The sequence below is a fragment of the Sciurus carolinensis genome, chromosome 12 (genome assembly GCF_902686445.1).
Source record: "Sciurus carolinensis chromosome 12, mSciCar1.2, whole genome shotgun sequence".
NCBI lineage: Eukaryota > Metazoa > Chordata > Mammalia > Rodentia > Sciuridae > Sciurus > Sciurus carolinensis.
This window is the reverse complement of record NC_062224.1, coordinates 26858580-26881374: the sequence shown is the minus strand read 5'-3', so window position 1 is coordinate 26881374 and position 22795 is coordinate 26858580. Positions and strand designations below refer to the sequence as shown.

General features: G+C 37.3%; 1 protein-coding gene across 1 annotated transcript in view; it reads left to right on the top strand.

The window, feature by feature from the left end:
* The window catches only part of Cacnb2 (calcium voltage-gated channel auxiliary subunit beta 2), a 337079-nt gene that overhangs the window by 287451 nt on the left and 26833 nt on the right, over window positions 1–22795 (top strand). Inside the window, 3 exon segments of the mRNA XM_047521043.1 lie at window positions 16057–16179; window positions 18333–18469; window positions 21032–21108. Coding sequence (XP_047376999.1) covers window positions 16057–16179; window positions 18333–18469; window positions 21032–21108 — 337 coding nt within the window.

Here is a 22795-nt window from a genome sequence, read left to right as displayed (position 1 = left end):
AAGGAAGGTATGGGGGAGAGCTGTGGAAATTCCATGCCCCTCTGGGTACACCATTTCCATGTGTTCAGCAACCTGGAAGATTGCCAAATTCCATCCTTTTGGGGTTTTCTCAAAGTGCCATTACTTAGGCATGATTAATTAAATTATTGGCTATTAGTAATTAATGTCAATCTCCAGTCCTTTACCCCTCCTGAGGCGTCAGAGGCTGAAACCGAAAATTTACACTTTCCCACCCCTCTGGCAATCCCCAGTGACCTCCCCATATCCTCAGGCTAACAGGAACCCCACTCACCAGCACCACTGGCCACAGATCACTTCATTAACATATAAAAGACACCACTTTGGGGAGTCTGAGAATTTTAGGAATTGTATTTCAGGACACGGGCACATCACATGCCAAAAATAATATTTCTTACTATATCACAGCAGATGAGACCCTTGGGCTATTATTAATTTGGCTCCAGGGACACCTTATTGATTGTTCCCCTAAATCTCCCTCCCAAATAATAAATCTTACTACTTATCTACGAGTACTGGAGGGGCAGAACTCAAGGTTGGTTAGGAAGGATCCTCTGAAACTTCATGTGTTGATGGTTGCCATTTGTTGTATGTCCCTGTACCAGCACTACGCTGAGAGCTTTTGGTGACTCGACTTGCTTCACATTCACAAAAACCCCTTTCTGGGGAAGGAAATTGGTTAAACACAGTTTAGCTGCACTGGCTCCCACAACCAGTCCAAGGCCAAGGTTGGAGTCACCCAGGGCTTAGTCAAACAATGATGGCATCCTCATCTGCTTTCTCAGAGTCACCAGGTAGGGCCCTGACTTCTGTTTGACCACAACTCTCAATTCTGATATTGTGGTTTTAATTTTCCCTTAAGAAGAGCTTTCAATTGTGATGTCTCCAGAAGTTGTTGAAAGTATTTTAAAAATGTATATAATAAAAAATATGTGGTGTATTGGTGTAGCCTCTTGGTATTGAACTTGAAATGCATAAATCATAAACTTTTTAAGCTTCTAAAACAGAGGTTAGGATGTTGGCTGGGAGCCCAGTGATGGTAGTATCCATGTTTTTTACCCACGTATGACCTTCATGGGAAGTTCCTGTTTCCACCATGAGGGGCAAGTATGGAGACAAATTGGGCCACTTTTAAGATTGAGGCAGAACTTGGGAACACAGAAGTAACAGGTAGAGAATGATCAGAAGCAGAAAGCTGAGGGGCCACAGACTTAGAAAGGAAAGGTATTCTTAGGTTCCTCAACAATGGGCATCAGATTTTTTTTCTTATGGCAACCAGTGGTGAAAAGCAACTTCCTTTGAATAAAACCGAAAAAGTACATATTTATAATGAACTTAGGCAACGGCAGATAAGCTGCCATTAGTAAAAGGGACCCTTATGGACAAAGACTGTCATCCTTGAAGAAATGAACCGACTGAACCTGCAGATGTGAGAACGGAAGTTCTATATTGGATCAGGATAGATGATTTATGAGCCACTGAATCATAGGCAGGAATAAGTGGCAATTAATACAAAACCCTGCCATAAACCATTTATAATTTACTTATCTTGCTGTAACACAAGGATAATTATATATGTTGCATATGGATTTAATTCTATCATGAGAGTTCCATTTTTTCTTAATCCATTTGTTGTCTGCAATCAAGATTCAGAGGGAAAGTTCCCTCCAGAATAATTTCTGGTGTTCTTTTGCTCAAAAGGGAAACTACAGTTAACAATAATGTATATTTCACAATAGCTAGAAGAGGGAATTTTGAATGATCTCACCACAAATAAATGATATGTTTGAATTGATAATTACCTTGATTTAATCATTGTACAATGTAAACATGTATCAAAACAACTCACTGTACCCCATAAATATGTATAATTATTGTGTATAAAAAAATTAGACCTTTTAATAATAATAAATAAATCCCTCCATGTTACTGGAGTCCTCAAAAGTCTGGCTCTGGGGATCCCAACCAATCAGGTCTGGCCACTTGCCCCCCAAAACAAACAGAATGGGTAATGGTAAGAAGCAGGAAAGGAAACTTTAATCAATATGGCCATATTGAGAAGGCAAAGTGAGATCCAGCCCTGCTTCAGGTTGTTAACTTGAGCTACAGGTTTAAATAGAGGGAGAACTGGGAGAGGGAGCAAGTAGTAGTCAGAATTTAGCAGTCTTGGTCGGACTGGTCAGGTTGATCATCATTTCAGTTCTGGTTCTGCAGAGTACTTCTGGAAAAGTCAAAGTCACTTGAGGGGGGTAATTTTTGCTTCTTGTTCAAAATGTTTATTTACCAGTGAACCCAGAAGGAGTAATTCAGTCCCCATCAAATGACTGTTCTGCTTGGGGGGGCACAGTCTCAGCATGGGATGATTTCCTGGAAGGTATAGAACAATGGCCAATGACTTCCAGGTGCTACTCCAGGTGTCTAAAACAGGATGCTACAAATCTTGCCTTAATATTGAAGGGGAGTGCTCCAGGGTTAGGTAAATTTAGGGCTAATAAACCTTGTATTATTAGTTTTTTAGTTGTGTGCAGAGATGAGCAGTTCACAAAGTTTAAGGTAATAAAGGAGATAAAAAATAAAGGCAGAGATGCCAGGCTATCCCTGCTTTCAGTTAGTCATCAGGTTTATACAGGTCTAAGAGTTGCTGCTGTTAGCAAAGGCAGCTTTGCCAAGGCCCTGTTTGATCTAGGAACATCCATATCTGTTCTGGAGTGCACAGTGGGCCCACCTATTAAGCAGAGCTATTTAGGGGGGGAAAATGCTCATCAAGGCTGTTCCTTACTCAAGAGCACTACAAATCACTTAGGTTTATCAGCCCAAACAGGAATGGAAGACCTAGCATGACACCTGATTTTAAACAGAGCAGGATATACAAAATGAAAGAAGCGAATTGTAGATGGTCCCTTTGTTAATATTTCCTCCAACTTTTTCTCTTGTGGACTGGAAGGAAGAAAGTTCTATAAGTTTTTGACTACTTGGGTGTATAAGATTATGGCTAATATTCAGTATTTCTTTTAAAAAGTAGAAAAACTTGGTTTATGTGATATGCATATACTTGTGTGTATATGTATAGACAGATTCTGTATATAAACATATATTTGATGTGATACCTTTTATATCTTGAAATCATTTCCCTGACTCTCTCTTTCTGCCAAGAATAAGCATAGATTCTATGATACCATCTCTTGACAGATCTGTGCTGTGAAATTACTGCAGGAGTACCTGGAGTTCTTAATAAAAATTCCAGAAGCACAACTTTATGGGAACCATAAAAAATTAAGAAAACTTCTGGGACCCCCCCCACGAGGGCCTGACATTCTCTCAAAAAATGTTGACACATTGTTAGGACTCTCTTCTGAGATAGCTCGTGAAGTACCCAAGGAAGACAGCTCGTTACTCTTAAAAGTCAGACAATGTTTTTAATTTAAAAAGTTTATCTCCCAGGTTGATCATATTCCTCATCAATTTAACTTGGCTTTGAATGACTCTGGGCTATTTCAGAAAGTGAACTTGTTCTCCAAGGAAAATGAACTACTAATATTTAGGGCATTCAACTATTATGCCTTTGGTTCTGGTGATGTTTGGAAAAAAAATGAATTTTAAATAACTTTCAAACAGAGTAGCAACCCTGGAAAATATCTACATTTTTCCAAGTCTACTTTTTTTGAATAGACCAACATTCACTTGAATAAGTTTATATATACTTAATTTTTTTAATTACTCAAATTTAAAGATCAAGAATTTTTTAAATATTACAGGCGTGGGATTTCCCCGCCCCCTCTTTTGGTTGCAAACCTGCTTATTAAAAAGCTGGCTCCCCTTTCCCCTCCAGAATAAGGCAAGTCCAGTGCCATCAAATGCAAGGTGTCTTTGTAAAACTAGGCACAAGTGCAAAGAACTATGCAGCTGTCAGTTTAGCCTGTTTCTCTCCTGCTGGAGTATCAGCCTCACAGAACAAACTCCATCTCTCTTGCTGAGCTGTGTTCCCAATGCCAAGAATGTGCCCTGCCTGTAAGACATAGTTAATAACATCTGATGAATTGACGGGAAAGATTCCTGAACTCATTCTACCAAGCCTGACTACTTCAATTGTAGAAAACAGAATCCAGAACTGTTATTTTTCAGTACAGCAATTTGATGGCTAGAGCTTAGGAGCTGTGTTTAGGGCAAAGAGAACATAGGTAAATTTATCCCCTGCTGAGGAGCATGAGAATTAGTCAACTTTTCTAGGGGGGAAATTTGATAATGCATATAAAATCGCACACCTTTTGATCCTAAGGATTTGTCTAAGGAAATAAGGATAAAAAGTTTTAGAACCCCCCCCCCTTTTTTTTCTTTTCTTTTTTTTTTTTTTTTTTTTTGGTACCTGGGATTGAAACCAGGGGCACTTAACCACTGAGCCACTTTCCCAGCCTTTTTTATATTTTATTTAAAGACAGGTCTTGCTGAGTTGCTTAGGGCCTCACTAAGTTGCTGAGGCTGGCTCTGAACTCAGGATCCTCCTCGGCCTTCCGAGCCCCTGGGATTATAGGCATGCACCACACACCAGACTTTTAAACCTTTTTAAAAGAAAAAAAAAAAAGTGTAATCACAGTATAGAAACTTCTTAGGAACCCCTTGAAATCTTTTTGGCTTCACCTGCCTCTGGGGCCACCCATCTCTGGTGATTGCCCTGACCAGGGTCCACAGATCCTTTCTTTTGACTATGAGGGGTGTGGCACAGGACCCTGTTCACTGTGCTTGGAACAACAGGGGAGTCACATCCAACAGGCAAACCTTCAACCAGGGGATTGGGCTGATAAATAACAGACTGTCTTGAGGCATGGTTTACATGGCTCCTTAGAGGATAGTCCAGAGGATTAAGCAATCAATCATGCCGAGTGGCAGCCAGTTCCGTAATGGTCCCTCATATTGTCTTTTTCCTTTCTCGTTTCCTCCTCTTGACCCCACTTCCGTTCCTGCAGTTGCATACCTGCATAAACTCTCAGCCTCAGTTTCAGTTTTCCAGGGAACTGAGAAATTGTCTAATTGGTTAAAGAAGCTGTGTTAACTCTGCAAAGAGATACAGATCTGTGCAGACTTTAAAAATGACATGGGCCCAGCAGCTAGAGAGGCTGAGGCAGGAAGATTGCAAGTTCAAAGACAGCCTGAGCAATTTAGGGAGATCCTGTCTCAAAATAAAAAAGGGCTAGGGATATGGCTCAGTGGTTAAGCACCCCTCGGTTAAATCCCATACCAAAAAAAAAAAAAAAAAGTGACTTTTCAAATGAGATAATGGTTTCAGAATTCTGTATCTCATATGATCCTGTGCTTATTTTTTTAAAAAGCACAAATATAATTTCTAAAATCTTAGCTAGATGAGAACATAGATGATATTTTCTTTCTCTGATTTTCTGCATTTTCTATTCTATAGTTAATTTTTTAAGGTAAAATTCAGTTAGGTTTATTTTCTATCAGAATTTCAACTGGGAAATATAAAAGGTCACAATGTAAAAGCTGTAAGCAAGGAACAGTAAATTTAAATTATTTGAAGAGTTAGCATAAATAGAAGTTGCTAAAATTTTATGAGAGTTTATGAAGTGTAAACTTCACAGTATTTTCATGGGATACCATGGCATATAGTAGGAATTTTGGAAAACTTAGAGAATACATAGAAATAAAAATGTTACAAAAGAAGCAGTGATCTCTATTAATGACAGTTGCAGTGTTTTTGAAAGAGCATGTGCTTTTGTAGTAAAAAAAAAAAAAAAATCCAGATTCTCATTCACTAGACACATGATCATGGACAACTCTATTTTACCCACTGTTTCTTCTTAGTAATTGGAAGTACTGCCATACAGTTTAGGTATTTTTATGGGGGCTAAATATGTTTAAATAAGTGCAGTGATTCTATCTGTAGCAAGAACTCTAAGGTAATTACTATCACATTTTAATAATTTCAGGAAAAAAGTGTGTACCAAGCTAATTTGCACCTTTGTAAGTGCTACAGAGTTGTTCAAAGTTAAAGTTGATACTCTTTTGATTTGTCCTCAGTAATCCATTGCTTTCTTTGTAACCTTGATTCACAGAAGGCTAAAAGGAATTTGGAAATATCCCCTAACTTGACCACAGATGACTTGGGAGATACTTTCGATGTCTTCAACCTTTTAAAATCATTACAAGTTGCCACCAGAATTCATTTGTATGTGTTTAAGTAATAAGTGAACATCTAAAAATATGACCCAGTTATTGTTGAGCATCTATCCTTATTAGACAGCGCTTCCTCTTTTAACCTGATTTCTGCCTTCGTCTGGAGTCTACTCCTGTAGACCTTGTTCTGCCCTCTCAAGGAGAGTGTTCATCAGCCCCAAGCCTTGCTGCGCAATGTCTCAGGACACTGAAGTAAGGGTAGCTGCAAAGGTTTTAAAGAATTTCTTAAGTGAGCAACAAGACAGGGTCTCATGTTCCAAACTTGCCACCCACAACTCTGTACTAATTTAATTTCCTGCAAAAAACATTTGGTTTTGGTCATGGAGATACTGTGCTCAGTTGTTTGGTTTAAGAAAAACAAGATACTTGGTGCAAAATAAACGATAAAACAAATGTACCCAAACCTGCATGCCTTTGAATCACTGGAAGTCTGTGAACTTGGCTAAGTCCACAGCTGTTGGAGCGGAAGAGCAAGTAAAGATTACTGAATTAACACAAAATATAATGTGTCTGCCTGTGCTTGTCAGCATATACTTTGTAAAGGCTTTCCTTGCATTTGTTTAAGAATGCTTCTTTGAAAATTCTTTGCAGTGTGTAATTTTCTAAATAAGGACAGAATAGACATTTTATAACAGTTTAAATATCAAGCAGTAGTTTAAAAGGGACACCATTATTGTTTCCTCTTAATTCTCCCACTCCCATCTTTGTGGCAGAATATCAGTGCTGAGAGAAACCAAGATGGCAAAGGCAAAACTACTCAGTGCTTGAGGGTCTGAATGAGTGCCAGGCCACTTGTGGACAGGGGCCCTTCACAGTGGTGCCACTTGAGTCTAAGAAACAGTTGTCCTGGGCTGGGTTGTGACCCATTGGTAGAGTGCTTGCCTAGCATGTGTGAGGCACTGGATTTGATTCTCAGCATCACATATGAATTAATTAATTAATTAAAAGGCTCATCAACAACTAAAAAATATTTAAAAAAAAAGAAATAGCCTTCCCTTTTTGCTTTGTTCAGGTTTTTTGTACTATGCAAAAATAAAAACAATAATAGGGAAAACCAGCTAAGGAAACAGGACAGCTAAGTTGGCAAAGTGTAATAGAAAAGCATAGAAAACGAATACTAATGAAGTTATTTATTTCAGAGTTAGAAGCAGCAACTACAGAAAAGGTGCAACCAACTGACACGAGAACTCAACCACACACAGGAATCCAAGCTTGTTAACTGCTTTAGCTTAAGTGTTTGGTCTGGTGCAGGCATGAACCATCCCCACTAGAGTCTCAAGGATCCTAAGGACACCCTGCACTGTCTTGTTCTTTCAGTGTTGGATTTTAAACATACTAGATGCCAAGTCAACCTGTGTTGAAGGAAGTAGATTTTTATTGACATGACATCTGCCTAATTTTCCCCCCTAAAAAAGCACTTAGGAGTTTAAGACAAAGAAATAATCTTTGGTTATTAACAACTTTGATATAAAAAATGTAGATAACAGATCTGGGTTTTGATAGAAATATAAAGCATCATATTGCTTCATTTAAGGCAACCAGTCATTTCATTTAAACCGAGTTTGGTTTTACAACAAGCAGTCTAAAGCAACCGACTACCTATTGAGACTTTATGTACTTCAGCTGAAGAGCTCAGACCCAAAAGTGATTAATTATTCTCATAAGCAGAAGGAAAGGGTTGGGCTACATTTCTATGTCGTCATTCAAGTTTGCCTCACCTTGTATATTGTTTTTGTGACTGTGAGCACTACCTTGATTTCTGCATTTGTCAATATTGCCTTTATTTTTGCTTTCAGATAAATGTTTTAGGGTTATTACAGTTTTGAAGAATTATTAGCCATTCTATTAAAGTTTTGCAAGATTTTTATCTCCTTTTAAATCATCTATTGAAAAAGATGTAGAATATTTTTATATTTATAATATTATAGAATATGTATAGTTTTTGCTTCATATACAAGTTTAACTTCCAAGTTCCATGGCTTTTAAAGTGATCCAATTTGAAATATTTATTTACCTCTTTTTAAAGTTCTAATTAATGTAGCTACTTTAAATTCAATAAATATTTGTGCATTTGCATTCATATATATAGGCATGTTAATTATAAAAAAAAAAAAAATCCTGATCAGACCAACCTGATTTCTCTGGTGATTTCGCCATTTGTCACAGAGCTTTGCACAGAGTAGTCACTGGATTGGTGCCCTGTAACAGAAAAGAATCAATTCCTTAATTGATTCCTATGGCAGTTATTAATGCACATATAGCACTATGGAAAATACTAGGAGGCTGGGATAAAAAGTAAATAGGAATATAAATCACTCACTTGAAAAGGGTTAATAACCTACTTCAGAAATCAATCGAGGGAAATGGATAAAAATGCCCTCAAACACAGAAAGAATATATTTTTAGAAAATCAAAGCAAAATGGGAAAAGGTGGTTTTCCAGCTATGTTATCTTAGTGAGAGATTATGCTTTTAACTCCATTACCTGTGTAATGGTGTTCATTATATTCTAGCATGACATGACTAGTGTACTATAAATCCATGACCTTGCCTCGTACTAAGGCCTCAGATGCTGCCAGGCTATCCAACCATAATTCACTAGTCCATTTACTCTTCCACGTTCTTACAAACCTGTATTGTATCACCTCCTGTCTCCTCAAGTGCCTAATACCTCCTTCCCTGATTTTAACCCCACCTTCCAATTTCATGGAGACACTGAAACAATTAGAGGATGACGACCCACCAGTCACCTCAGTAATGATCATCTGTGCTCGTACATTCTGCCTCCCTGCTCTTGTGCAGAGCGGAAACCCCTCCCTCTAGGGCCTGGTCCTCGATCTGAGCATGGGGTGCTACTGCTTCCTCTGTCTAAGCAGGGGCACCGCTTCTACAATTCTGTCCTCTCTTTCATGTATCGTCCTGTTTTCCTTCTCCACTGGATCATCCTCATCAGCATAGAAACAAGCTACTTTTTCTCCTACTGTAAAAGAAAGAAATGTTACAGTACTTCTCCTGCCATTCACCACTCCATCTTTTTCTCCTCCTTGGAAGAATTGTTTATACCCAGGGTCCAATTCCGCTCCTCCTTTCTTCACTCCAGTATGACTTTGATTCCCTGCTAGCTGCTGAATTGGCTTTTGTCCGAGTCAGCAGGCACCTCTGGGTTGCAAGTCCACATGGTAGTTCTTGGCCTTCATCTTTTTGACCTATTAGTAGTATTTGACACCACTGATTGCTTTCTGCTGTTTGGAACGCTGTCTTTACTAATTTGAGCAGTCATTTTCCTTACCCGTGAATCCTTCCGAGCCTCTCTTGCTGGCTGGTGGGCCCCTAGGTGTGCTTGTTTCCTTGGTGATCTCATCCAGACTCATGGCTTTCCATGCCATCATGGTGCCAGGGACTTAGAACCTTCTGTCTGTAGCCCAGGTTTTTCTCCCAAACTTTCACTTTGAGGACTCTTCCACACTCTGCATAGGTGTTTCATACAATCTCATATTTTACTTGTTCAAAGCTTCTGGTGTTTGTCTCCTCATCCCTGAAAACCTTCCCCATCCTTCCAATTGCTCCAACCCAAAACATTTGACAACATCTTTGACTTTCACACCCACATCAAGTCTGAGACAATCCTGTTGGTTCTATCTTGCAACTGTCTACAGACACACCATTTTTCACTACATCCCTTGCCTCTGCCTTGAGTGACCATCATTTCTACCCCTGAATTTCTGTGGTAGCCTCCATCCCTGCCCCTGTCGTCCCTCTTCAACTTCACAGTTCCCATAGTCCTCTTGACCTGTCAGCCCTTATCACTTCTCTGCTGAAAAGCCTCCAGTAACTTCTCATCTCACTTGGAATAAAAGCCAAACATCTCGTCTGTGACCCGAGAGCTCTTACTGTCATCTTCTATTCTCTTCCCTGGCTCTCTCCGTTTCAGTCATTTGGTAGCAAACTCAGCTGTCCTGCTCTTACTTTAAACATCCCGCAGTGGCTGTTCCCTCTGCTTGGAGTTCAAATATGTGCATCCCTTCAACTTTGTGCTTTTCTTCAAATATCCTTGATGCAGACTGCATGTCCTCCCCATTTAAAATTATACTTCCCTTCTCACCTTGCGCCCTGAATTTCCATACGGTGTTATTAGTATTTTTTCAGCATTTATCACCTTCTAACATGTTATATGTTGCATTTGTTTATTATGTTTATTATTCATGATCTGTCTCTCCCCTCTAGAATGTAAGCTCCAGAGGGCATGGAATCCACTGCTATCATTCACTATGTATTTTAGACTTGTCGGAAACAGTGTCTGATGTATAAATAAAGAGCAACTTGCTGGGTGAATGAATAAATCAATGAATGGATTCAGAGATTGTTGAGAATGCGGATGAGGATTTCCCTACCACTCCATTTCATGTTGCCTGTCCACCCTTCTCTGTGGTTACTCTCTACTCACATAACTTTAGTTTACTTTATTCATTATTTAAAATTATATCATTTATGGTATCTCTTTCACAGGCTACATCAGTGCAGCAACTTGAGACAGTAATAGCATACACAATAGATATTTGTTAAAGGAATTATGGAGAAGACATTTGGATTTCTCAGATCAGCAGCATGTATAATTTTTATCATGATATTTTCGTGATTATTTGCTTATACAGTCTGATTCAGCATTTAGTTATCAGGGTACAAAATGATTGTTACATTCTTTTAACCCCATGATATGATGTTTTGCTGTTAGAAGAATCCTAAAACCGGGCTGGGGTTGTGACTCTGTGGTAGAGTGTTTGCCTAGCATGTGTGAAGCACTAGGTTTGATCCTCTGCACCACATAAAAATAAAATAAAGGTATTGTGCCCATCTACAACTAAAAATAAAATTTTTAAAAAGGATCCTAAAACTACCTTGATCATTCATAATCAATAAGCAAAGATTTTTGAAAATTCAGTGATTAGTAAGACTCAAGGTGAGATTTTTCACAACACATTCTAGAAATTTTTGCCTGTCTACATGGATAAAATAAAGTTGAAATATTTCCTATATTGGAAGAACTTTTTTTCTTTTTCAATATTGGTGATTGAACCCAGGAGCATTCTACTCATAGTTATATCCTCAATCCTTTTTTATTTTATTTTGAGACAATCTTTCTAAATTGTGAAGTCTGGCCTCAAACTTCAAATTCTCTTGCCGCAGACTTCCAAATTGCTGAAATTACAGGCTTGCCTCATGGTACCTGACCAGGATTTTGGGTTATCACTACAAGTAGCAAAATGATACTGAAAAGTTGTAGAGAAGGACAACTGGAAATTAAAACATCAATAAGTACTAAATAAAGCATATAGCTATGATCTGATTCCTGAAGATATACACTTTTTACCTCTTTATTTCTTTAGTGCGTCTATGTAAGAGTCAAATGACTGTATGTGTCCTGTAACAGGATAGGTTATTTCACTTCTTTCCATTTATGAACATTTGTATTTATGGGTAACTTTGCAAATGTAGTATCTTGTCTGTGTCTTTCCTTCGACTCTTGAGCAGTTATGTGAATTATAATTTCAGTGATGGATTTAGATTGTGCTGCAATTACCAGTTCAAAAGGATATGTGACTGTTTTAGGGGAAAATACAATAGATTAAAATTTTAGAAGCATAGAATAAGTTTTATAAGAAGTTATGATATACCATAAGAAACTAAATGTTAAAAACTTATTAGATTTTTTAACCTCTCTTCTATTGTATAATAGGTATTTGGGTAATATTTTTTAAATTTATGTTGAAAAGATTGCAAATTGGGAATAGTTAATATTTAAGACAAATCCACTGTAGCTATTAAAACAAACTATAAATTTCCTTTCATGTTTCTTTTATATTATTTCATAATGAAAATATGAATACATGCTTTGCTATTTAGCATAGTATAATGAATCTTTGTAGTAAGAAATTAAGAAATCAATACATGGGACCCTAACTTTTTTATTTAATACTGGGGATTGAACCCAGGGGCACTTAACCACCGAGCAACATTCCCAGCCCTTTTTTATATTTTATTTAGACACAGGGCCTCACTGAGTTGCTTAGGGTCCCAGTAATTTGCTGAGGCTGGCTTTGAACTCGTGATCCTCCTTGCCTCAGCCTCCTGACCTGCTTTGATTTTTAATGGTAGATATTCTTCCACTTTCACATTTTTTAGTAAACTTAAAAATTATGTTGTATTTATTCAAATTATTAGTGTCACTACTAACTCATTAAGTTACTGTCTAGAAAGAAAGCTAGAAATAATACTATGAATTTATTCTACTTCCTGACCAGAGATATTTTTTAAATTAATTGTATTCTCTTTATGATGGTAACTTTTTAAACAGACAAAGGCATAGTGATTCTAGAAGGTTGTGAGCAAATAAAACTTTTTCCTGTTATAAACCTTAAACATCTCTGACAGGCTCCCACAGGCCAGACCTCTGTGGAGGTAACAGAGCTTCCTTTGGATATGAGAAAAAACAAATCCTATGGGCACACAGCTGTCCACAGACACCCTCCTGGACATGCCAGACTGGCTTTCATATACACAGCTGTTAATGACTGGTCTGGCGTCTGTCTATAGGAAGAATAGAGCATATGGCAGTAAGATTAAAGGACTGAGTCAGCAGAAGCATCTAGAACATGGAAAGTTGGGGGGCTCTGAATGGATGTTTCTGGACCATCCTTTCAGGTCTTCAGACCAATTATACTGGGATTGGAGTCCAGGTGGGAAGGCAGGTGGTGAAACCAGGCACCCTAGATCTTCAGCAGCATTTTCAAGGCAGCTAAATTGCTCTACTTATGACCAAGTGTAACCATCTGTCAGAAGCCCACCCTAAACATTATAAAGGGAGTAAAACTATGTAAGCAGCCACAGTTGAGCCGCCCTGTATGGAAGCTAAAGAATCCTGATACTGTAGCATATTGAGACAGTGTATCCAAGGCTGTTACAAGAGAGTGAATGAATATTGCATATGATCAAATATTGCTTCATAGCATATGCCCACATGACAAAGAGAAGGTACCCAAAACGGCAAGAAAGCAGTTCCATTGTACCTTGGCATGGGACAGGGAGAAGCAAAAACTAGTACAGTAGTCTGCCTTGACCTCAGATGCCTGATCCTTGACAGCAACAAAACAAGTTAGCAAAGAATCTAAGTAGAAGGAAACAGTAGAAGTAGACTCAAGCTTCAAACTGACCTGAGAATAAAGTCCTTAGGCTATTCAAGGAGTTAAGTGAAAGTGGCATTAGGGACCATATTTGTTAGTGGGTTCTTGTGTTTTTCATCAGAAGAATCAGATAAAGGCACAACTTCAACTGGAACAAGATTCTTTATTGGTACTTATCTCTTCTTTCTTGGGCAGAAGGGAGACATAGCATTGATAGAGTATCAAACGGACCCCAAACAAAGAAGGGAGCTAGTTTTTATCCCCATGTAAGGAATACAGAGATGGGTTAGAGTCTTGGAATTTTAATTGACTTTGAGCTCATTTTCCAAGGTGTTTTCTTTGTGGGCACTGTGCATGTACTTAAACCTTGAAGGAGCTCAGTCAGTTTGGAGCCAAATGTTGCCTCTCTTCCAGTGGAATCGTCTTTGCCTTGTGGTAAGAATGAGTGGCTGCAGCTGTCAGGACAACACATATATGGGTGGGGGAGGGTAACAAATCATATAAGCAACAGGTGAAGAGTACTGGGAATTTGCTGTTTTGGTGACTCCTCCACTGTTGTCCTCTGTCATTGGAGAGTCACGGTGAGGGTATCCTGGCTTTAATGACGCACCTGATTTTTGAGCCTGATTCGATGGTTTTAGAGTGAGCAAGTGCCAGGTTAGCAAAAGGCACATACTCTTAATAATTAACAAGTAATGAGTTAAGATGGAAGAACAGAGAAAGCACAGTATGTGCTTTTAAGAACTAACAAGTTATGAGTTAAGGTCCCTAGAATGTATATGCCTGTTGTAGTGGGGCTCCGGGGCCAACTATCTCAGGCCTTCCTCAAGAGTTTTTCTTTATACCTGTGTTTCTTTATACCTGAGTTTTTCTTTATTCCTTTCTTCTCCACCTTACCCTCTAGCCATGACCAAACCTTCCAGACAAAACTCAGAGGGCCTGGAGTAGAGGGTGGGGAAAGGGACAGTTTTATTCCAGTTTTGAGTTCACCATTACTTTTGGTCTTGGGGTCTGCATGAGCTTTGCTTCCTGTGAGGTCTAGGACACCTTGTGGGTCCTTTTGTGAACCAGAGTTGTCAGTCTATTACCACGGTCCCCTCTGTTCTCTGTCCCCAGGAGGCCTCTGTTGAGCTAAGGTTTCTTGACTTCTGTCCTGCCTCTCAGGACATTGCTCTCCTTTTTAAGGGGGGGATGGAGGAATGAAGGACAAGAGAGAACATAAATGGCTACTGACCTCAAAACATTCATACCACAAAAATCAGTTATATCCACTAATTTCTATGATATGTTAAATATTTCAGTCTGAAGACCATGATGGTAACAAGGAAGTGATTTGTGCTGAGCCTTATAGAGGAGGAATAAATATGGAGAACTATTTACTTATATATTAATTTTGGTATATGGCAAAATATGCCACTTGAAAAAAAAGGCTACATTAAAATCTCGATAAAAATTACATATCTAATGATCATAGTTCTGGGAATAAAATTTACTATCTAGGGAAATGCCAAGAAAAAATGGAAGTAACATTATGCTATCAAGGATTTTCAGTGGTAGAACTATGAGTGACACTTATTTTTACAAAAAAAAAAACGCACATATATATGCGTGTATTTTAAATTTCCACCTAACAAGTAGTACCCCTCGTATCATTAAAAATCATAATGGATACGAAAAATTGGCTTTTCAAATATTTAAATTCACTTCATGTCTACTGTGCCCATAGCCAGAGCTTGGTTCTCTTTTCCTACTATGCAAATTGTGAGTGGACCTGAGTAGGACTCTCAGCTAAGTTCCCAACCCACACAGTAACAGCACAGATTAACTGTGGATTTTTTGGAAATAAAGTCAGACCGTCCCTGTTCTGACTATCCCTTGTCCTTCCTGGCAGGTCCAGATAGACACTCGTTGGGTAGAGAGAAACTGTTCAGAGGACATCCATTTGTCCATAATGTGAAATACAAATGCCAGTTAAGAGCAATACCCTTTTTTCACCATTTCTGAGCTTACTTTTTTTTTTTTTTTCATCTTGAGGATAAGCAAGTATTGCTGATAGAGGACAAATTCTTATCTGTGAATTCTCAAGGCATCAAATATGAAGGATGACTTAATTAATGTTATCTTTAGTGGCTGAGTGAACTCAAGGAGGAAAAAGAGAATAAAAGGTCACCACTTTCATAATTCCCTGTAGCCATGAATAATACTGCTGAAGTTGTAGCATATATTCTCTGGTCCTTTTTTCCATCAAAATATTATATCTGCAGGAATTATGTCATTAATGATTAATTAAAGTATTAATTAAAGGTGTTTGGGATCCAAAGGCAGTCTCTGTGTCTTTTCCACTGAAACGAAAGAACTGGGCATTTGTATCTTGTTGACAATTCCTGATGTCCAGTTGCTACAAGCTCTTAGGTTGTAAACATTCATTTTAGTTCATCTTCATCTTCATCACTTGTAGTGCTTTCCAAGAGAACAACGACCTTTTTCTAGTTCAGAAATGGGTGATTGTAGCTGAGAACTCCTGCATGCATTGGATATACTAACAAGTTGTAATGTGATAAAGAACAAATGCTGAAGAAAATGATTGTTACCTGTTTTTCAGTGTGTCTTTCATTTGATGGGGGAATGGACACTGTTATTTCTTTCCTTAATTTTTTCTTCCTTTTCCTCTTTAGACAAAACCAGTTGCATTTGCAGTTCGGACAAACGTCAGCTACAGTGCAGCCCATGAAGATGATGTTCCAGTGCCAGGCATGGCCATTTCGTTTGAAGCAAAAGATTTTCTGCATGTTAAGGAAGTAAGGAAAATAATTTTAATTTCTGTCAGTTTAATTTTTCACCTTGAAACATCATTTTTCATTTCCTATTGCTGTGAAATAGCCTTGTGTAGCTGCAGTTGTATAACATACACTGAATCAGTGACTCTTAAAGTTTTCTGATATAAATGTACATTTTTAAAGTGGAAAGGAATCATGGGCTTCTGGCAATAACTTCAGGGCTCCCTTGGGCTCTGTGGCCCAGAAACCAGGAACTGTTACAGTGGATGATCTTTTTTTATGCTTAACCTCTACTTTTTCTTTTAAGGTTTAACCTTGACTATGTGTAGTTTTTCCTGATGTCTGAAGTTTAGCCATCTGGGGAGAGTTTAATAATATCCAGAATTCATGTCTCTTCTCCCTGCTGACAATGTCTAAACTCAGACTACTGGTGCCCTTTTTCCTCCTTAGGTGATAAATTTCTGCAGTGAAAGGGAAAATGGTAGAAATTGGAGACAATGAGACAAGTAAGAGATATTAGGAAAATTATTTACCTCTATGCCACATGTCTCTACCTGCAAGTTGACAACAATATAATCTATAAATTGGAGCAATTCACCCTTATGCTTAAATTTTGTTTGGTGTCAACATGTATGAAATACCTGCTATGTGGAACATTATGTTAAGTGACAGAAAGTCCCCCTACATAATACTCTGTGTGTGCACATGAGATTTTCTTGGATCTGGAGGGATTTACAATCAGAGCACTTCCATCTCAAGGATGATATGTCACAGAAAGCACATGTAAATTTAACTTATCAATGTACTCAAGGCTACAAGGAGGCAAGGACTGCCAATTAAAAGAGCCTATCATTTCAGTAACATTAAAGATATATAAAATATTATTAGAAAGAGTTTTCAGAACTGATGGTGTGCTTAGAACCTCACTATAACAAAAAATTAGATTAACACAAGGTCCCTTCTTATGGCTGATGCTCAGAGGAGGATCTTTTTCTACCCTGGCAACACAAGCAATAAATGTTGGCATGGATGTGGGGGAAAAGGTGCACTTGTACATTTCTGGTGGAATTGCAAATTGGCGCAGCCACTCTGGAAAGCAGTATGGAGAATCCTCAGAAAACTTGGAATGGACCCACCTTTTGACCCAGTTATCCCACTCCTTGGTTTATACCCAAGGGACTTAAAATTAGTATAATACAGTGATGCAGTCACTTCAATGTTTATAGCAGCTCAATTCACAATAGATGGATTGTGGAACCAACCTAGATACCCTTCAACAGATGAATGGATAAAGAAACTGTGATATATATACACAATGGAATATCATTCAGCCATAAAGAAGAATAATATTATGATATTTGCAGATAAATGAATGAAATTGGAGAATATCATGCTAAATGAAATAAACCAATACCAAAAAGCCAAAGGCCAAATGTTTTCCCTGATAAGTGGATGATGATACATAATGGGGGTGGGGGGTAAGAGAAGAATAGAGGAACTTTAGATTACATAGAGGGAAATGAGGGGGGGGGGCAGGGGTATGAAAGATGGTGGAATGAGACAGACATCATTACCCTATGTACATGTATGATTTACATGAATGGTGTGAATCTACATCATGTACAGCCATAGAGATGAAAAGTTGTACCCCATCTGTGTACAATGAATCAAAATGCAGTCTGTATAAATAAAAAACAAATTTTTAAAAAGATAAAAAGCACAAAGATAAATCTTGCCAACACAAAACACTTCAGGTAGATTTCAGTATTTATAGGTCTCACTCTTAATTATTCTAGTTAATCTGATTATTTAAGGGAAAGATCTCTGTAACTCTTCGTAGTTCCTGATGGCCTCTTTACTCAGAAGGGCTGTTAATCTCACCCTCGAGAGCTTGTCCTACTCATGGTGACAGTAGCAACTGTGACAGATTTCGACCTCATCTTACAGGTTGCACCAGGCAAAAGAAGAAAGCAGAAAGCCTTTAATGGACTGCTGAGCACACCAAATGCATTAAACCCATGAACCCAAGGGCTTCTTGAATTATGATATTTGAGGCATAGTTCACTGTAGTTGCCACATTCTCTCTCCATGGAAAATGGTTAATAAGGAAGAAAAAGGATTAATAGATTTGAACTTCTGTGCACTAATTGTACCACTTCTGATTTTGTGTTTAGAAATTTAATAATGACTGGTGGATAGGGCGACTAGTTAAAGAAGGCTGTGAAATCGGATTCATTCCAAGCCCAGTTAAACTAGAAAACATGAGGCTACAGCATGAACAGAGAGCCAAGCAAGGGAAATTCTACTCCAGGTATGAGAAAAATGTCAAGTGTTTGTGCAAAAGTTCAGAGTATAACATCATATATTCTGTTTGTATTCTACAGTTTTTATTATGTATTTGAAAGTAGCCTGGTGATACGGTCTATCAATAGTGTAAATACTATATTTTGAAAACTTTATCCCATTTGGAAGAAAATTAAGTTAAATATGATCATTAATGAAAATAGCTAAGGTCATACAGTATTAAATTCCAGCTTCAATGCAGGGGAAATCTGAAGTCCTAATCATTTGCTGAAAATACTCTGGCACAGAGCAGCCGTGGTGACTAATCCTAATGTCTGTAGCTGCCTGGCATGGCAGAGAGATGTTTTAGAGATGACAGTCTCAGACATGATTGGCAAATAGCAGTTCTTGTCATCTGTTAGTTTCATTTTCACCTAAGAAACTCAATTTTCAGTTCTATCCACTGTTAAGCATTTAAAGAGATACTAAGTATGAAATAAGTTAAAATTGCCTCTGCAGATAGCAATTATATGAATTATGTAATTGGCTGGGGCTGAATAATCCTTCCTAGGAGGCTTGAGGTTATTTACCCTTCACTGGAAGACTCACTAGGGGGGCTGCTCAGACATGTAGTGAATTTTAAAGTGAAACCTATGCAGACAAGTCCAAGGACATGACAAGCTTCTCTCCACATGAAGGATGGACTACAGGCAAGACTTTTGTTTAATCTGAACAGCCAGGTTTCTGTTTTCTCTGGTTTATATCTTGTTTGTTTATATGATGATGCAAATTCCTTTGTCAATGATAATATATTAAATGTTAGCAAGGATTTTTTTCTCCAAGTATCAACAAATGAAATGGAATGTTTCAGTTTGAATATCCATCCTCATTAACTAGCATTTATAACTGTCAAGCTCATAGCATCTCGTAACTAATTCCAGGGTTACCTCTTCATATAGCAGTGTACTCTTTCCTTTAATTGCCAGGATTCTGTCACAGCTTTTTACACAAACTTGGCTAAGTGTGTAAAAACACTCTTGCATTTACAGGTTTTTACATTTATCTCCTAATATTAAAAAAAAATTAAGACATAGATTCTGGGCAGTGTTTCAAAACTCTGATAAATTATAAAAGTGGACAGAAATAAAAGACAATAACATTTGGTTTAAGAACTTGACATTTTAAAACAATTTAAAGTTAAGGGCAAATCTACATCCTGGACATTTTAACAATGAGCAATATCTGTCAAAATTTTACACAGCCTAAATAATATTTTGACTATTAAACTGCAAAAAGAATGTAAAATAAAACCACACTTAAACTGAAATTAGATCTAGTACTTTAGAAAAAGAAAACAATAAACTTCTGGAAGAAAATGTTTTGGTCCTGGTAATAGGTGTCCTTACATAACTGGCAGAAACTGCCTTTATAAATACCACTTCTTATTTTACATACTGTTTGGCTCCTTATTAAATATATAGGACTATCTCTTAAAAAACCTTAAAAAGATATAGAACACTCCTGCTGCTCTATATATAATTTTTTGACATTCCGTGTTTGTTTTATATATGAAAATGCTAGAATAAAAGCAATAAAATTCAGTTTTTTACTTGTATTTACTGTTGCTTATATTTCATATTAATATTCACTAAGTCAACATTGCCCTTTGATGCACAGACACTGTTAAGAATTCTACAGCTACATCCTTGCTCATGAATAATAAACATTAAGCAATGGGATCATTTTGCCCAAATTCTGTGTCATTCTTTTAAGCTGCTCCTTGTGATCTTCATGTGTGAAGGAGCCATTGAGTAATATGTTATTTACATTCTTTTATACTGATGAAACCATAAATGCTATTGTTTTAATATTAGCTTCAAAGGTTCTAGGATACAGAAATATATCTTCTATTGAATTTTAGAATTTGGCGGTTTTCAAATGTCTTCTCTTCAGATTATTCCTAAATTAACCAAGTTTAATTCTCCACGTTAGCCATGCTTATGAAATGTCCTGGCTACTATCTGCGATTAAATCAGAAGGTACTCTGTTTCACGTTTCTTCGTATGTCTTAAAGGTTAGCAAGTTTTAAAATTGCTTTGTTTTACTTTTATAGGTTTCCCATGAAGGCTTGAGTACTTTGAATCTTAGTATAGTAAAAATAATCAAGCTAAGACAAAGGAGCTGTAACTAAACAAGAAGGAAACATTCAACTTGGGTGTTAGCCTTAAGATTCTTTGTATTCACTAATTCAGAAGGCTCCACATTTAACAAGCAAAAGAAATCTCTGATGTTTAGCCATCTCTGATCTGGCTAGAGGACCTGAAGCCTGAAGAAATTACCCTACTTTGCTTCCATTCTCTCAGGGTTTTTTAGAATTAAACCCTGCATTTGAAAACAGAACAGAGACTATCACATAATTCTTTCAAGTACTCAAGAATCTCTACCTGGAAATTACCATCACATCTTTGTAAAAGAAGAAATAAATTTTAAAGTTCAATAAAAACACAATTAAGTAGCGTGTCTATTGAGTAGTGTGTTTTAGAATCTGAAATAAGTGTCAGATTTAATATGAGTTTTTGCTTTACTCCAGTAAATCAGGAGGAAATTCTTCATCCAGTTTGGGTGACATAGTACCTAGTTCCAGAAAATCTACACCTCCATCATCTGGTAAGTAGGTGATAAGTGCTGAACAGTACAGACTGCATTTCATGCTTCCCCTAGTCTTATCTAGGTTCATGAATTCAAATACACTGAATCACTGTCAATCCTGCAAATGTTAAAATGTATCAGAAATAATAAAAACCCTTGTGGAATTAGCAACAGTATGAGACATTTTTTTCTGACTTGGTAGGGGGGGAAAGTATGTCAATTATGTCAGTTTACTCTGAGTTACTGTAGATGATCATGGCAATGAATGGGTGAATGCCCACCAACTATCGTAGTATAATGTGAGTTGTAGGCTTCAGAATGAAATAAAAAGAGAACATAGGGTTCAAACCTTAGAAGAGTGAGGAATTGAACAATCAAGGGAAGATGGAGTGATCAGCTTCTCAGAAGACACACCAGACAGGCTCTGTGAAAGACAAAGCACAGAAATATCAACAAAAACCTGAAACCTCTGTGGGCAGAGTGACACTACTTATTTTTTCCAAAGCAATGGATTTATTCTTATGGGTGCTAAATAAAATAAAGGATAACATTTAAAGCTGAATTTCAGATAAACAATGAATTTCAGATAAACACTACAAATTTATGAATATTTACATAAAAATTGTTTATCTGGAAGTCAAATTTAAGTACATTTTATTTGTTTTATGTGGCAACTCTAGCATTTTGAGTAGAGCCCAGAGTCTATATAAGTAGAAGATTCTCTGTCTTAGCATGAAAGCTCATGATCAGTGCCTTGATTTTCTAAAAGACATAACTGGGGGTCAGTAAGATTGTAAGGATTGGCTGCAAAATGATCCTGTGTATGACTCCCAGAAAGGTGGAAAGGAGAAAAGATCAAAAAGAGAGAATTAAGCCTCTATAGAAAATTGAGAAATTAGCTGTACTCTGACTACTATGTCTTAAGAACAGGTTCCTCTATTACTAATAATCATAACAAGTTCCTGAATGTTGATAGCTTTTAGAAACCAGAGATTTAGCAAAAACTACAGACCTTTTTAAGTGAGCAAAATCTGAGCACAATGAGAAATTAGGATGCATATTGATTTCAAAAACAATGAGCTTATAACTTGCAGCAATTCTAAGATGCTCAAAATGAAGTAACTGTGCTTGAAGTGAAGATTACAGTACCATAGCTATTATGCAAGACTTATGTACTCTCTTGATCATTGTGGAGAAGGTCTTCACAGAATGCATAGGGGAAAGGAACCTAATCCTGCTCCACTCAATGTGTGAAGCTGCCCAGATTCCTATATAGACCTCTTACCTTTCCTATATATGTGAAAGAATGTCTCCAGGATTCCTGAGGACTGCTACTAGTCTCCTAAAATGGAAAAATCTATATCACATTGTGATAAAGCCCCTCTTCATTTCCTCTAACCAGACTGTTAGCCATCTAATCATTTTAGCCATATAATGAAAAGCATATGCATTTTGGAGAATAAATCTGTGTTTATGTAAAATAACATTTTATTTTATACTTATGTTTGTCACTACTAAAAATAAGTTCCATGAAGAGTGTAATAAAATAAAGATGACTTTAAACTTCACCACAGTTTTAAACAGATACAGGACTTTGGAATAAGCTCTCTGAATACCAAGAGAATAAAATTCTTGTGACTGATCGACCTGGAGATGTGATCAACTATGAATTGTATAATAAGCTTATCTTATCTGTGGTAATTTT